Raw genomic sequence first — 15,732 nt, 5'->3', positions numbered from 1 at the left:
TCAATTCCATACTTTGCACTATAAATTTTGCTAAACAAAGATTCTTTATCTTGAATTATGCGCCAGCCATGCTTAGCAAGGAGGGCTTGGTTGAAAAAGCGAGCATCAAGGATGCCCAAACCCCCTTTTTCCTTTGTTCGGGTGAGCAGTGACCAATTCTTCCAATACACGCCCTTTCCATTTTTGTTGCCAAGCCACCAAAATCTTGCAACAATGCTGTTAATTCTTTTTAAGAAATTGACAGGACACTTGAAAACAGAAAAAATATAAGTTCCTAATTTCGATAGCACTGATTTAATCAAGGTTAATCTGCATGCGTGGGAAAGGAACATGGAGTTCCAAGCATTCAGTCTCTCTTTAACTTTGTCGACTTCTTTGCAAAAAATTTGCTGCTTCGAGACACCAAAATCAGAAGGTATACCCAAATACGTGCCAAAGCTGTTGCTTCTAGTAATACCAAGAATTCGCTATACTTAATGATGTCCTCTTCCTTCGAATTGGGGCTGACTAAAAAAACTGACTTGTCTTTATTTATCATCTGGCCAAAGGCTTTGCAATATTTATCTAGTAATGTTTTTAAGGTCAAAACATTATTCTCCTCTCCTTTGATAAAAAAAAAGCCGAGTCATCCGCGAAGAAAAGGTGGCTAATTTTAGGAGCATTACGTGCTATGCTGATTCCAGTGATGTTACCTCTTGCTTCTTCATCTCTAATTAGCCCAGAGAGACATTCCATGCACAAAATAAAGAGATACGGGGATAGGGGATCCCCTTGCCGTAGTCCACATTTAGGTTGGAATCTATCCTGTGGTGAACCATTTATGATCACAGAGAAGGACACCGTTCTCACGTTTTGATCATGAGATCCGGCAACCCAAACTTAATAAGAGCACACTCAAGAAAATCCCATTTAATCCGATCATACGCTTTGCTCATGTCTGTCTTGATTGCTAATTGTTAGAATTTAGGTGAGTGGAAGTAGTGGTGGGATAAAATTTGAAGTATTATTGCATGGGGATAGCTTACATTTACATGGCCAAGTGCAAGTATTTATAGTGGTGTAGGTCGGTTTACATGCTCCTTCACCGACATACTACTCTACTCCTATCTACTAGCTTTCTCTAGATTTCTCTTTAAGACATTAGGCTATTCTAGAAATATCTAGCTAATTTAATTAGATTTTTCTAGATTACATTTTTAACACTTCCCCTTAATCTGAAAAATCTTGTACTCCAAACTGTACGTCATCTTCTCAAAATATTCTTTCGGTTTTGTTGATGCTCTTGTCACCAACGACCTCTGATGTTATTTCTTCTTGTTGTCACCGACAACTTCCACTACAACAAATCACCACTTGTGCCACGTATTATGCCACGGGAATTCCAAATTCGTGGCATAATTTCATCTAGCAACGGGAAAAATGAACTACGATACAAACCTAAATAAGAAGAATTATTTTTTGCCACGGGTACTTATTTTCCCGTGGCAAATATCACACTTGTGCCACGAATAGCGCTTTTCCCGTGGCGAACTTTACTTTTGTGCAACGAGTAGCTCTTTTCTCGTGACAAACTTTACAATTTTGTCACGATTAGTTTTTTCCGTGGTAAATTTAGACAACTGTCCTAAGTAATAATTTTCTCGTTTTTTTTAGAACAAATTTTCTCGTTATCTCATGAAAAGATTTTCCGCTCAAATTCTAATTTTTTTTTTGAAACAAAATGTTAATTAATTCTAAATAGGTAATAGCTACTCGTATTGTTTAGGTAATTAATTTAAAATAGGTATTATTTTGGTAATTTATGTTGATATTAGGTCAATTTAAGTGAATTTAATTTTAAATAGGCATATTTGAGGTCAATTTAAGTGAATTTATGACTATTTAAAAAAAAAAGTGAATTTATAAACATTTTGAACTTAAAAAAAAATATGAAAACAAATTTATAAAAATTGAAAGTTAAATAACGTAACCGTGAAACCCGTGAACCCCCAATTTCTTATTAAACTCGTAAAACCTCCAATTTCTCAATCAATTAGGCATCTCAATCATCCAAAACTCAAAACCCCCAATTGTCACCCAAAATTCGTATACTTCCGCCCTAAAATCTCCATCATCTTCCATTATCATGGAGAAATCAGAGAAGAGGAGAGAGAGACTAAGAGCAATGCGATTAGATGCAACAATTGATGTTGTTTTCGCCGACGGAGACAGGGCTGGGTGAGGCTAAGTTTTCGCCGACGGAGGCAGAGGTGGGGGGTTAGGGCTGGATGGGTTGGGTTCGCAACGGCGTGGGTGGGTCCGGGGCTCGGGATTCCGACGCTTCCGCAGCAAATGCTTCTCCGCCGCTGCGATTTGATTATCACACTGATCCTACGGCCGCTTACTCCACTAATAAACGGCGGTCTTTCACCCTTATACCTCAAGTTTCACCTTCTCCTCAGGGTACAATTTTTATCATTTTTATTATTTTTTTTATTAATTTTTCAAAGTGGGTTTACTTGGGTTTTGATGAAATTGGGCATTAGGGATGTAGGAAAGGTCATAAATTGTATTAAATTTAGTATTATTTCTGGGTTTTATATCAAATTGGTGTATATTTGTTTGCAAGTTTGCTATTTTTTTTAGTGTTACTGAAATTTATATGTTGTTGATGAAATTTGGAATTTGGGTGGGCATGAATTATGAGCTTACTAGTTATTATTATTGGGTTGTTATATTTTTGTATTGATGTTTTTTACTTGCAAAAAAAAAAGGTTTAAATTTCTATTGCTAAATCACAGTAATGGTTTAAGTTATTTGGTTTATCATCTGTTGCAGCTCGCTTTTATTCGATTGTTTTTTACATTCTTGTTGAATTAGGGTCCTCCTGTAATAGTTATGCATTGTGAATATGCAATTCAAAGGTTGGACTTTGTTGAATTTGTCCACTGTCGTATACTCATAGGCTTGAATTGCTTTGAGGTTGACTTGTTTTTCTAGAATATGTGATGGTTTGCATACACTTTCTTCGAATGTTTCCTCCTAAGTTGCAAATCTTGCAATCAAAGTGATTGTTTTCTGCTTTTTTTGTTTAAGACAGTAAAAAATTATTGGTATGTAGGGGGTAAAAACGTTTATCAGGTAAGCTTATCATGGGGTAATTTGTTGTATAAGAAAGGATGTTCTTTCTGGAAAGGAATGGACAGTGATATCCTTATGGAAAGGTTGTATGATTTTAAATCTTTACAGGTTGACTGAAAAAAGAAAGGCATTGTTCTAACTCAGTTTGTTTCATTTCATACTGCTTGTTATGATGTATAAAAACTTAATTATTATGCTACCATCTGAATAACTGTCATTGCAGTATTGCATGCATCCCCTGTATATAAAAATAATTCTAAGGACCTGGGATGAGATTAAGAAATCTGTGAAAGTTGAAGGACAACTTGCTTTATAAATTTTTTTTTTCTTGTGCTTCAGTCTTGTGATGTTGTCTGGCTTTATGATTATGCCCCATTGCCTTATAGATTGTCTTCTGAGCTTTGTTGTTGCTGGGTATATTTTGCTGATACATTTATTTATATTGGTTTGTATATATTATTGTTAATTTTGACGAACATTTGCTACAAAATATGGGAGAGTTTTTGTCCTATGATAGTAAATTTAAGTTTCACTTGGAGTCTTGGACTGTAATCTAATTCTTTTTCATTTTCTTTTTTCTCCTACTGGCTGCTATTGCCTTTCCACCTCCCTTGCCTACTGCTCTACTATCTTTCTTCCCCTTACTAGCTGCTGCTGCCTTTGTCCTTTCACTACTTGCTACCCTGCAGTCTTCTCCTCTTGCTGCTGCTTGAGTTAAACTTATAATAGTGATTTTATTTATTCTCACTTTATAACAGAATCAATCATTGCGAATGCATAACATTGTCACTGCTAATCCAGCCAAGCTAGCCACTGCAGTTATTGTTGCTGATGTAGTCGATGCTGATGCTGCATCTTTTACTGTCGGCCTTTCACTATAAAGGCGGCTATCTTTGTTATAAATCCCTTGCATAGTCGTTGGTTGCTTTAAGAGCTACAATTGATATTCAAATGGGCTAACACATTTTTTTGTTTGATGTTATAGGACTTCAATGACGAGTCAGAAGGGCTCAGTGTCATCCTGCAGCACATTATAATTCATTAAAATGCTCACATATGTGAGATCCCCTAGACTGGTTGGACACTCCACACAGCAGCAACGAATTGATGCGTTCTTGCCTTATCAATATCAGCACAACAGATTATGTTAAGTTAAAGAGTTCACGAACATAGTTGTAGATTGTAATAATCTAATTTTTAGTGTGTTACAAACACAAATTACATATTTTTGTAACTTTTGTGTATATGTATGTGTTATTGTGTTTCTGCACTAAGTTAAATTAATACAAATTCAATTTTTTTTTTAAAAATTATTTTAAGCCTTATTGGCCACAATAATATATATGGCAACAAAGTTCACTACCCACAGTAAAATTTGAGAAAAGAAATTATTAGCTACAATAATATTTGTCTAAACAAAGTTTTTTAGCCACGGTAGAATGTGTGGCAAATAATTTGTTAGCCCGCATTAGTGTTTGTGGCTAGAGAATTTCTTTGCCACGGGAATACTCGTGGCATAAATATCAAAATTTGCCACGACATCCATTTTCCCGTAGCAAATTACTAGCCACGGCCTCTTGTGCTACGGGGGTAAATTTTAAAATTCCCGTGGCTAAATTGCATAGCCACGGAAATTTTAAACTTGTGCCACGATTTTACCCGTGGCACAAAGGCCAATTTGTTGTAGTGTTCTAATCTTGACTTTTCTTCTTGTCATTGTGTTGATACTCATGTTACCAACCTTAATTTTGTTGTTTAATTTTGGTACTCGTGTTACCATCTTTCTAACTGATCTGATGCTCGTGTCACCATATCTCCCAAATTCTCCTTTCGAATGTATTTCCTTTATTTTTCCTTCTAATTTTAGTGCTCATGTCACCAAATATTTCTGCTAATGTACTTGTCATTAGCAACCTCTTTATTTTCTTCTTCAGAATAAGCTTTCTTCATTATCTTCCTTGCCAAAATTAGCAATTTCCACATCAGCTTTCTTGAACCTGCAATTCTTTCCAACATGGCCGAATTTTTTGCATATCCAACATTGTGCTTTCCCTTTGAAGTAGCAATTTGCACTATCATGGTTAGTTCTCTTACAAATTTTACAAAATAATTTATTCTCCATACCTTTGTATTTTGGTGAATCTTCTTCATCTTCACCCTCGGCCTTCTTCATGGACCCATTTCTCTTGATTTCTCCTAGTTTAAGGAAAAATTTTGCTGCAAGCACGGTCTCCATCATGTCTTCATCATTACTTTGACGATTTTTCTTTGTTCATGGGACTCCAGAGATCCCATAAGTTGTTCAATAGTTATGTTGGATAAATCTTTTGTTTCTTCAATTATTGTAACTATATTATCAAATTTGTCATTTAATGATACTAGAATTTTCTTCACAATTTTTTCATTCGAAATTTCTTCTCCATATGATTTCATTTGATTAACAATCTCAATAACTCTTGAAAAATAATTTTTAACCAACTCATTATCTTTCATCTTTAAATTTTCAAAATCTCTTCTTAAAGATTGAAGTTTGATACTTCTCACCTTGCTATCTCCCTGGAACTCTTGTTGTAGAATCTCCCATGCCTCCTTTGCTGTATTAGCCCTCATAATTCTTGGAAAAATGGTATATTTCACTGCATTTTGTATGAGATATAATGCCTTTGCATCCTTCATCCTTTCCTCCTCAAGTCTCTTCCTTTGAGCATCACTTAGACTGCTTTCATCTTCAGGTTCGTTATAGCCTTTGTCGGCATAACTCCATAGTCCATATGATCGTAACATTGTCTTCATTTTGATCTTCCAAAAATCATAACTTTCTCCCCCAAAAATTGGAATGGGAAAACTTACATTGTTATTGGCCATTATATATTATGTTGTGTTTGGGCTAATATGTGTATGATATTGTAGGAAGGCTTTGGGAATTTGTGGCTCTTGATACCAAATGTTAGAATTTAGGTGAGTGGAAGTAGTGTGGGATAAAATTTGAAGTATTATTGCATGGGGATAGCTTACATTTACATGGCCAAGTGCAAGTATTTATAGTGGTGTAGGTCGGTTTACATGCTCCTTCACTGACATACTACTCTACTCCTATCTACTAGCTTTCTCTAGATTTCTCTTAAGACACTAGGTTATTCTAGAAATATCTAGCTAATTGTAGATTTTACTAATTAGATTTTTCTCGATTACATTTTTAACACTAATTTCCCTGTTTTTCCTATTTTTGAATTCCTGATATTTTCTAGCAATTCATGTGCTAGAAGGATATTATCCGAGATAGCCCTTCCCGGGACGAAAGCGTTTTGAAAGTGACTCACTAAACCATTAATAATTTTCCTTAGCCTATTAGTGATACATTTAGAGATAATTTTGTAAACAACATTACACAACCCAATTGGCCTTAATTTATTTATGGTTTCGGGATTGTCACACTTGGGAATTAAGGAAATATTTGTGCAGTTTACTTGGCGAAGGATGTTACCTGATGTGAGGCTGGACAACACAGCCTCAGTGATGTCATCTTGCATCCAAAGCCTGCTGGTACACCATCCGGCCCGGGTGCTTTCCACGGTTTCATAGCGAAAAGCGCATCTCTCACTTCACTTCTTGTGTAAGGTTTGGACAGGAGATCCCTTTGGTCTTCTGTGAGCGTGGTCTTAATACCCCTTAGCACTTGTTGAATTTCTAAACTCCTCTGCTGCGTGTCTTGTGAGTGAATTGAGGAGTTACACCCATATAAATCCTTGAAGTAGCTTCCAGCTATGTTCGCTATGTCCTGCTCCCCTGTAACCCAAGCCCCCTGCTCGTCTTTGATTGCCTCTAGCTTATTACGAGCCCTTCTTCCTTTAACAAAGTTGAAAAAATATCGAGAGCACGTGTCCCCTGCATAATCCCAATTAATCTTCGCTCTCTGCCTCCAATAAGTAGCCAAATTCCTGGAGTATTCCTCTAACCGCTTGCTGGCTTTAATAAATTCCTCCTCCTTTCCTTCATTTTCTAGAATGAGTTGCGCTTCCAAGATATCCTTTTCAAACTGATCCCATTCTCCATTCCATTCCTCTAAGGACCATTTCTTGATTACTCGTTTGGCCTTTTGTATTTTTTTAACAAGTCTAAACATAGGGGAGCCATTTTGATGTGCATTCCAAGTACTCTGGGCAGCTTGGATACACTCATTGTAATCTAGACTCCATTGTTCTATTTTATAAGCACTTCTCTTCTTTTTTATATTTTGGGTAGTATGAAATAAGATTGGCGCATGATCTGAGAGTTGAATTGGTAGGAAAACAATATGGGCATGCGGAAATTTCGTAAGCCAAGGAGTATTTGCATAGCCTTTGTCTAGCCTTTCAAGTACTAAATTGTCACCCTCCCTACCATTAATAGAGTACACTCAAAAACATTCTTTTATCAGAATTACGGTTGTGGGATATCTCTCACACCATAAGTCCACACTCCATAACACATATTGCTTGAATATTCCACATTTTTGGAGAAATTGTTTAGTGAGTTTTACTCACAATTCAAATTTATAACTAGTGTGTGATCCGGGTTTTAAGAGAACTCACTAGTCTCTAATGATATGTTATGTTCACCTTATTTTCACTTATTTTATGTATAATAAGTTCAGTTCAAGAAAAAAAAAATACGAAGTATAATTCTAATAAAGGTTACCCAAGTTCAAATACAATGAAAATAAGTTTAATAGGTTCAGATAAAGACCTTATTAAACTTGTCAGATTTTAATGAACTTTATTGAAACTTATAAGACCTGATTGAATTTATTAGAAGTTATTGGATTAGACCTGATTAGAACTTATTTAACCTATTGAAATTTATAAAACCTTATTGAACTTATTAGACATTATTGTAATTTATTTGAACTTATTAGATCTGAAATTTATTTTAATAAGGTCAAGTAAACAAGCCTTTAGTATAGAGTATTAAACAAATGAACTTGTTTTGTTTCCAACTGGAAACATATGCATCTCAACTCTCAAGTGTCCCAACTCGTAATTAAATCATCAACCCGATTAAACATAGTCATAAGTAACCCTCATATCACACGAAATTTTAACCAACTCAACTAATTTAGATTGGCTTATACTTGTATATTCGAACAGTGTACAAGTGTATTACGAAACTCAGACAATGAGCTATAGCACGGTAGCACCAAAGAAGATACCTTCACCTTCTGACTTCTGAGTCTAACCAATTGAAACTCCCCAATTTTCCATTTTCTTCCCATCAAACATTCAAACCATACCCAAAACAAACAAACAAAAAAAAAATTCACTAAAAAAACGTCTTTCTCTCTCATCCCCTTCTTTCTCTCTCTTCTTGGGGTTGCTGCTGCTGGTGGATTAACCGAACAAGAAGTAGCAGAAGAAGAAAGTTGGAGGTGATGACAGGAAGAAATATAGACGCATTAATAGCAAGTTCAAATTCCTCAGATCAATTGTTAATGTTCCCTCCTAATTTCCCTCTTGTTTCTGCTCTTCTTGCTATTTCTCTTGCTCAATTTCTTAAGATCTTTACCTCTTGGTAATTTTCTATCCCCAATTTCTCTTTCAATCTATTAAATTGTTTGATTTCATTGCATTTTGTACTGTTTGAAGGGTTTGGATCATGTGGGGTTGTTGCATTCTAGGTCAATTGGGTTTGATTTTGTGTTGTTTGTGATTAGGGTTTATAAATTTGTTTGAATTTTGATGTGGGATTTTGTTGATTTGATTACATTTTTAGCTACTTTAATGTATAGATCATGATTATCATGTATTTGTGTGAATTGGGTTTTGTTGATTGTTTAATTTAGAGTTTCATTGGATTTGATTGTTTTCGATGGTTTTAATGTTAGATTTTAGTCAAAGTTGCGATCTTTTGTTTAGCATTTATAATTAGTTATGCATGTTTTGTTATGCATTTGAGTTATATATATTTTTTTTCAGTTGTAATCTACTTAGGTTATGTGCAAATGTCTCCTGTAACACCTCTTGCGGTTTTTGCCCTTTTCGGTGTTACAATTGTTTCTGAGGTGTATTGTGATAGGTATGGACTATGGAGTAATGTATTATATAAGCAGTTTTGATATTGTTAGTGTTTCAAGGATCTTGAATATTTTGTTGTTAGAATATTTGCATGATACCCATTGGTTGACAAGTCCTTATAATTTGTGCTTTTGAACATATCTTCTTTGAATCCCTATCTCAAGTTTCTTCCTTTTGCAATATATAATTTTTAAATTGACAGGTTCAAAGAAAAGAAATGGGATTCTAGAAGGATGCTAAGTTCTGGCGGCATGCCATCATCGCATTCAGCAGGCGTGTCAGCTCTTGCCGTGGCAATTGGTGTGCAAGAAGGAACAGGTGGATCGGCATTTGCTCTAGCTGTCGTTTTGGCTTGCGTTGTATGTACTTCTTAACCAGATGTACTTCACACTATCCTTTATGGGATGCTGCTTATAATTTTTGGATTGTCTGATGAATGCAGTGCTTGTTGCTTCTGTAAGAGTATTGTTTTTACTTAAAACAGATAACTAATAATGATAGTTCAATCCATTGATATTATACTGATCACTTCAAAGTAAAAACTGAAACTTTTGAAGCACTTGGCAAGACTCATATTTGGATGCATGCTGATTCATTCTTCAAGTTTAACTTTCATTGTCTTAAGCCAATTGCCTCAACAATTTTAAGATTCTTAAATAGTAGGAATAGCCAACTTTAGCTCGGTAATTTCTCATGCTTTTCCTTTTGATATATAATTCTTTCACATACCTTCATGTTGGAGACTTGGAGGAGCCTTTTTTTTTTTATATAATTTTTTGGTTTGACATTTTAGGATATTCAGCTGAGGTATGTTTGGCTTTAGTTGAAGGAATGGAAAAGAATTGGGAATGGGAAGAAAAGGAAAGGATTGTAAAGGAAGGGATAATACTCTTTCTTCATTTATAGATGTTTTTCCCTCCTTCCCTCAGCTGTCATAAAACATGCTTTTTTTTTATTTATAGATCAAACCACTCGTTTTTGACAAGATGAGGGAGACAACTAGGATATGGGAACAAGGATTAGGGGTTATAGCCCAAGAAAAAATGCCTAACTTAGGGCCTGTTCTCATACGTTGAAATTCAGTTAAGCTCAGTTTAGTTCAGCTCCTAATTTCCTTCTCTTATAAAATATTCATTTCAGTTCAACTCAGTTGAGTACAGTTAATGAGAACAGGCCCTTAGTTCTCTTAGAAACATTATAATATGTAATGTTAGAAAGCCTGAAGCCTAGTCAAGTGAATATTTATCTATAGAAAAAACCATTTATGATATGTGTTTGAGCATGAAGCCAAATCAAATGCATATTCATCAAGATTACATTTTTAATATTTGGTAAGATAGTTTTATTTCACTTTTGAAAGAAGGCACATATAATTAAGTTGCATGAACAACGAGGTGTGATTGGATGATAAATCAAATTTGGATTTTGAATTCAACAGCAGTAAAATCACAAAATATACTGCTAAAACATATATTTGTTCTCACATGTCTGAATTATACAGCATTGTTTTTTTGTGCTAAAGCATGCATAGATCGAGGGAGATGTATTACTAAGGCAATAAAGTCAAACTAAGTAAAATGAAAGTGAATATAAAGGAAGGATGAGATAGTGATGGTGTGATTGTAAGGATAATTATGTAGTGATGGTGTGTGGTAAGAGGTGAAGAAAGAGTAACTATTATAGTATTACCCTCATTTTGGGGTAATAGTTACACTAGGGGGAGGGTGGGTAACTATTGCCCTCATGACATAACTACCTTATTTCATTTGTAAACACTTTGTCTCCTACAACACCACCTCTAATTACTTATGTTTTTTAAGTTTGACTTTTATTGTCCCCTTAATTAGGGGTGAAACAAACTCGGTTTAAAACCGAACCAAACCGAAAACCGAACCGAATAAGAAATTTGGTTCGGTTTTTTTCGGGAGTGGTTCGGTTTCGGTTTTTTAAAAAAAAAAAAATTCGGTGTGTGGTTCGATTTCGGTTTGCGAAAATGAAAAACCGAACAAAACCGAACCACACCGAAATATAGGCCCAATCCAATTAAACCCTAGCCCAACTCTAAATTACCCTAGGTATTTAATGCAAAAAAAAAAAACCTAACACTCTCTCCCCCACCCTTTCTCTCTCCTTTCCTCTTCTCCTCTTGAGGATTCCGTCCATTCTCTCTCCTCTCCTCTTCTTCGTTTCTCGCCTTCACTATCTACGAACACCATCAACCTTTTTCTTGTCTTTCTCCTCGCCACCATTAACGAATACATCACGAATTTGCTTTCAAATTCGCCCTCCTTCACCATCTACGAAAACCATCTACTAAATTCGAGGTTTTGATTTAACACCATCAACTAAAGGTTTTTCATGTCAAATTCGACCATGAAAACTCTAGATCTAGAGTTTTCATGGTCGAATTTGACCTTTAAAAGCCAAATTCGATGTTTTTTCGATGGAATGTGAGGTATGCCCTTTTTTTCTTTCTTTTAATTTGGTTTGAGTTTTTTTTTTTCTACTAATTTATGCTAAACTTCTAATTTATGTCCAAATATTTTTCTGATATTTCGGCACTTTTTATTCAATTTTTTCTTATCATGTTAGAAAACTTGTTTAATTATGTTTGTATGGATTGGTTTTGTTTGGTTCGGTTTTGATTGGTGTGGTTTGATTTGGTTTTTTTTTTTTTGCAAAATTTGATGTTTATGGTACTTGATAAGAAAATTTGGTTTGGTTCGGTTTTTTTTTTATGAAACCGAAATAATAATGGTTTGGTTTGGTTCGGTTTTGAAAGTAAAGAGGTGCGGTGTGGTTTCTAAAATCCAGAAACCGAATTAGAGTGGTTCGGTTTCGGTTTGGGCAAAAAACCAAACCGAAAACCGAACTTTCACCCCTACCCTTAATATTCTACCCTAAATCCAAGCATGGCCTAAAAGTGTCATTTGTAGGCTACAGTCAGGCATTTTTTCCCCAAGATTGACTAATAACTTAAACATTTCCCCCTTTCATGTTTTAGCATGGAAATAAATTGTTTCTATACATGTATAAGGATTTAGGTAGGGATTTGGCTGTCAGTACTCACTAATGCTTGTCAGATTTGATGCACTAACATGTCTTGTATCACTTACTTTTCAACAAGGTAAATATACGTGTTGTAATGAGCTTTTGCTTTCTGCTTGGCAGGTGATGTATGATGCCTCTGGTGTGAGACTTCATGCTGGTCAGCAAGCTCAAGTAAGTTGGCTTGGATTTGGAGATACTCTATTTGTATACAATTTTCTTAGAAATTGTAAGCTTTTTCGTAGTGGAGATTGAGAAAGACTCTAGGAAACCTCTAATACTTCCTCCATTTTTTTAAATTAGTTGCATCACTTTCCTTTTTAATTAATAAATTCTCTCCTACCACATGGACCCCATTTATTTTTTCTCTCTACCTCAATTTACTTCAAAAATTGCATAGGAGTCCGTGAAAACAAAAGTGATGCAACTAAAAAAACGGAGAAGTACAAAGAATTCTCATTTTCAGTTTAGTAATACATTTCTTTGGTGTTCTTCTTTCCAAATTTGGTGATGCTTGTTTCTTTGTTGCAGTTATTGAATCAAATGGTTTGTGAGCTGCCTCCTGAACATCCTCTTTCTAATTGTAAACCTCTGCGAGACTCATTGGGTCATACTCCTCTACAGGTTTGTTGAGCTTTTATGATACCTTTTATAATTTGTGCGTTGGCATGTTTTCCATAATTATAAAATCTGTCTAGATTTTCTCATTCACGATGGATAATGCATCTGCTGGAAATTTTATAGTGGCAATTTTCCTGTAATTGTTAAATAGTGCAAAGAGAATCCAATGTCTGATATTTGTTCAATCTATTTGATATAGGCATTTTGGCAGTGGTGACTGGTGAGTGGTGGCAAAGGTTTTAAAGCCCTTAAGTTGCCTTGTTCAAATATGATAAGTTTATTATAAGCTGGAATTTCAAGAATAACCTTTATCATATTGCTCAAAATCTCCAAACATTTCAAAATCAGAATTCCTCGTCATACTATCTTGTATGTTGAATGTATTTTCTAGGTGCCTCAACACATGCTTTTTAATTGTTTAAATATGTTACTTGCAATCGGATTTATAAAGAGATATTGGAGTTTAAAATTTGGTTGAGTTGGAGAATGTATTTTGAATTTTTATCATGCCAATGCAGGTTGGAGCAGGTGCTATATTGGGCTGTGTTGTTGCTTACCTTATGAAATTTTACAGATAGATGCTCTAAAAACCGACTTCCATTCCTAATCCTGTGGCGACTGTAAGAGTTTGAGCAGCATGGGCATTTTTTACAGTTTGATGGACAGTCAAGCTCAAGCAGCAAAACTGTCGTCAGTTTTGTTATCCTGTTGATCAAACACAGCTGTACGAAATCGCAATCCCTCCTCAACATTTGTCATATATATAGTAGATAGTATTAGTGCCATCATATTGAAATTTTCCAGTTTCACCAATTTTTTTAGGACTGCCAATTTAGTCCAGAGTTAACCATATGTATCTATATTTTCTGTTTTGGATCTTGGAAAAAGTTGTAGATAAAGAAAGTTGTTGTATTCGATTGTGTGCGTGCCTAGTTTTCTCTTCAAAGAAAAAAAAGCATGGCCCAAATTATACTTGCATAATTTTCAATTTAGAATGTCAATGGAGAAGAAGTTGTTTTTGTGGATTACCTATCTCTCTATTAAAGCTGTGCTCTGTCAATAAACAAGATGGACAGATTGTGTCTATTCAAGCTGTGTCCAGATTTTTTGTTTTGAATTTGAACGGTTTTCAAAATTTACCTTTGATTTTCAATATCATTAACAAGGTTTAGGAGAAGTGTGAAGATTTTGAAAAATCAATTTGGATTAAGCCTCGAAGATACTATGGAGGTAATTCATCTTATGAGACAACTTTGGAATCTTGTGGTTTGAAGGTGCGTAGATTTAGGGATTTGTTAAACATCGCCCACAAATTACTACATAAAGCCCACAAAATTCACTTGGTTTGCCAAAATTGCCCTTGACCTTAAAAAAAACACTCACACTCTCATCACTCACACTCTCATCACTCACACTCTCATTGCTCATCTTCTTTCAACCTCTCTAAAAAAAAAAATCAAATAACGGCAATGTCGAGGCGGCAAGGCAAGGAATTGGCGGCGGCGGCGGAGGGAAGGATGTCCCAAGGAGGAAAGGTACATTTTGTATAAAAAAAAAAGAGAAAAACCGCCGTGACCGCGGTGGGGCGCCCTAGCTGGACGCCCAGCCAGCGGTGGTGGCGCCAGCTGCAGACGCCGCCACCAGTTGGCTGGCGCCTGGGCTGGACGCCACATCCACGGTTGTGGCGTTTATTCAAGGCGCCGCAGCCGTGGCTGTGGCGTCCAGCCCAGGCGCCAGCCAACTGGTGGCGGCGTCTGCAGCTGGCGCCACCACCGCTGGCTGGGCGTCCAGCCAGGGCGCCCCCCCCCCCATTTTTTTTTTATTATTTTTTTAAAAAAATGTTTTTAATTTTTTTTTTTTTTTGTAATATAATTTTGAATTGTTTTTATATGTTGTTGTTTATTTTTATAAATTTTTTCAATTTCGTTGTATTTTTTCTACGTTTATATTTTGTTTACAATTATTTGTATGTTTTTAGTTTATTTGATTTGCGATGATGATTATTTATCGTATAAATTTTTGTATGTTTATATATTTTAAAATTTTGTGTAGAATTCACTGGGTCGTCATGGTGCGGGGAAGAATATAGAGCTTCTTAGTAGAAGTTATTCAGTGGAGAGGTCGGGGCATAGACATGTCAGATCCCGTGGTATTTCGGCCTCAGTTCGTAGAGAACGGATCCACCGTCGGGATGAGGATGACGATGACGATGATGATGCTGAGGAGGGTGACCAGGAGGAGGAGCAGGAGGAGGGCGCAGATGAGGATGAGGATGTGGACGAGGCAGTTGACCGTATGATGATTACGGTCCATTCAGTCAGAGGGTTGATGACATGTACGAGACGCATATGGTGGAGGTGCGTAAGGGTATGTTTGTTAGTAGATCTGGCACATCATCTGCGTCCACTGTATCTGGGGCAAGCAGGAAACGGTCGAGGGCCGGTAATGATTCTTGGGTTGTTAGGAGTGAGGTGCCCGGTGGGCCTGTTGACGGGAGTGTGATTCCTAGCTTTCTAGGACACATAGCTGCCCGTATTTGGGAGGACCAGGAGAGGCCTTCAGTTACGGGGTTGTTGAAATGTCATACCCGGGAAAAGACTTGTAGCTTTTTGCGTACATAGGCTGAGGCCTGGCCGGCGGAGAGCGAGATGTTCGAGCGACTGGAGGGCACTGGGGTGAAGCACGTTCCTGCCACCATGCACGATAAGATTGACAGTACGCTGATCACGGCTTTCATTGAGCGATGGCAGCCGGATACAAACTCTTTCCACCTTCCGTTCGGTGAGATGACGATCATGTTACATGACGTCTAGGCCATTCTGGGGATTCGTGTTGAGGGTAAACGACTTTGTGATGTGGCTGATGCGGATCAGGCAGATTCGCTGGCGGAGTT

General features: G+C 36.3%; 3 protein-coding genes across 4 annotated transcripts; 1 reads left to right on the top strand and 2 right to left on the bottom strand.

Annotated features, from left to right (window-relative positions):
- Positions 1 to 5,355: 5,355 nt before the first annotated feature.
- Positions 5,356 to 5,985, bottom strand: LOC110723641. The gene has a single exon (XM_021902986.1). The coding sequence runs from the start codon at positions 5,983 to 5,985 to the stop codon at positions 5,356 to 5,358; it is 630 nt and encodes a 209-aa protein (XP_021758678.1).
- Positions 5,986 to 6,583: 598 nt separating this feature from the next.
- Positions 6,584 to 7,243, bottom strand: LOC110723640. Its single transcript, XM_021902985.1, has one exon. It carries the CDS (start codon positions 7,241 to 7,243, stop codon positions 6,584 to 6,586), a length of 660 nt encoding a protein of 219 aa, XP_021758677.1.
- Positions 7,244 to 8,079: 836 nt separating this feature from the next.
- LOC110723890 (uncharacterized membrane protein YuiD-like) lies at positions 8,080 to 13,867 on the top strand. 2 transcript variants are annotated; one of them, XM_021903296.1, is made up of 6 exons: positions 8,080 to 8,667; positions 9,373 to 9,529; positions 12,342 to 12,392; positions 12,750 to 12,842; positions 13,039 to 13,059; positions 13,358 to 13,455. In XM_021903296.1, the coding sequence occupies exons 1-5, from the start codon at positions 8,528 to 8,530 to the stop codon at positions 13,054 to 13,056; spliced, it is 459 nt and encodes a 152-aa protein (XP_021758988.1). In that variant the 5' UTR covers positions 8,080 to 8,527; the 3' UTR covers positions 13,057 to 13,059; positions 13,358 to 13,455. The 2 variants fall into 2 exon arrangements, with proteins under 2 accessions (XP_021758988.1, XP_021758987.1); XM_021903295.1 differs by lacking the exon at positions 13,039 to 13,059 and having other exon boundaries at positions 8,089 to 8,667; positions 13,358 to 13,867.
- The last annotated feature ends 1,865 nt before the right edge of the window (positions 13,868 to 15,732 follow it).

This window comes from Chenopodium quinoa, unplaced genomic scaffold, assembly GCF_001683475.1.
Source record: "Chenopodium quinoa cultivar QQ74 unplaced genomic scaffold, ASM168347v1, whole genome shotgun sequence".
Classification (NCBI taxonomy): domain Eukaryota; kingdom Viridiplantae; phylum Streptophyta; class Magnoliopsida; order Caryophyllales; family Amaranthaceae; genus Chenopodium; species Chenopodium quinoa.
Note: the sequence above shows the minus strand (reverse complement) of the source record. Positions and strands in the feature narration are given on the sequence as shown.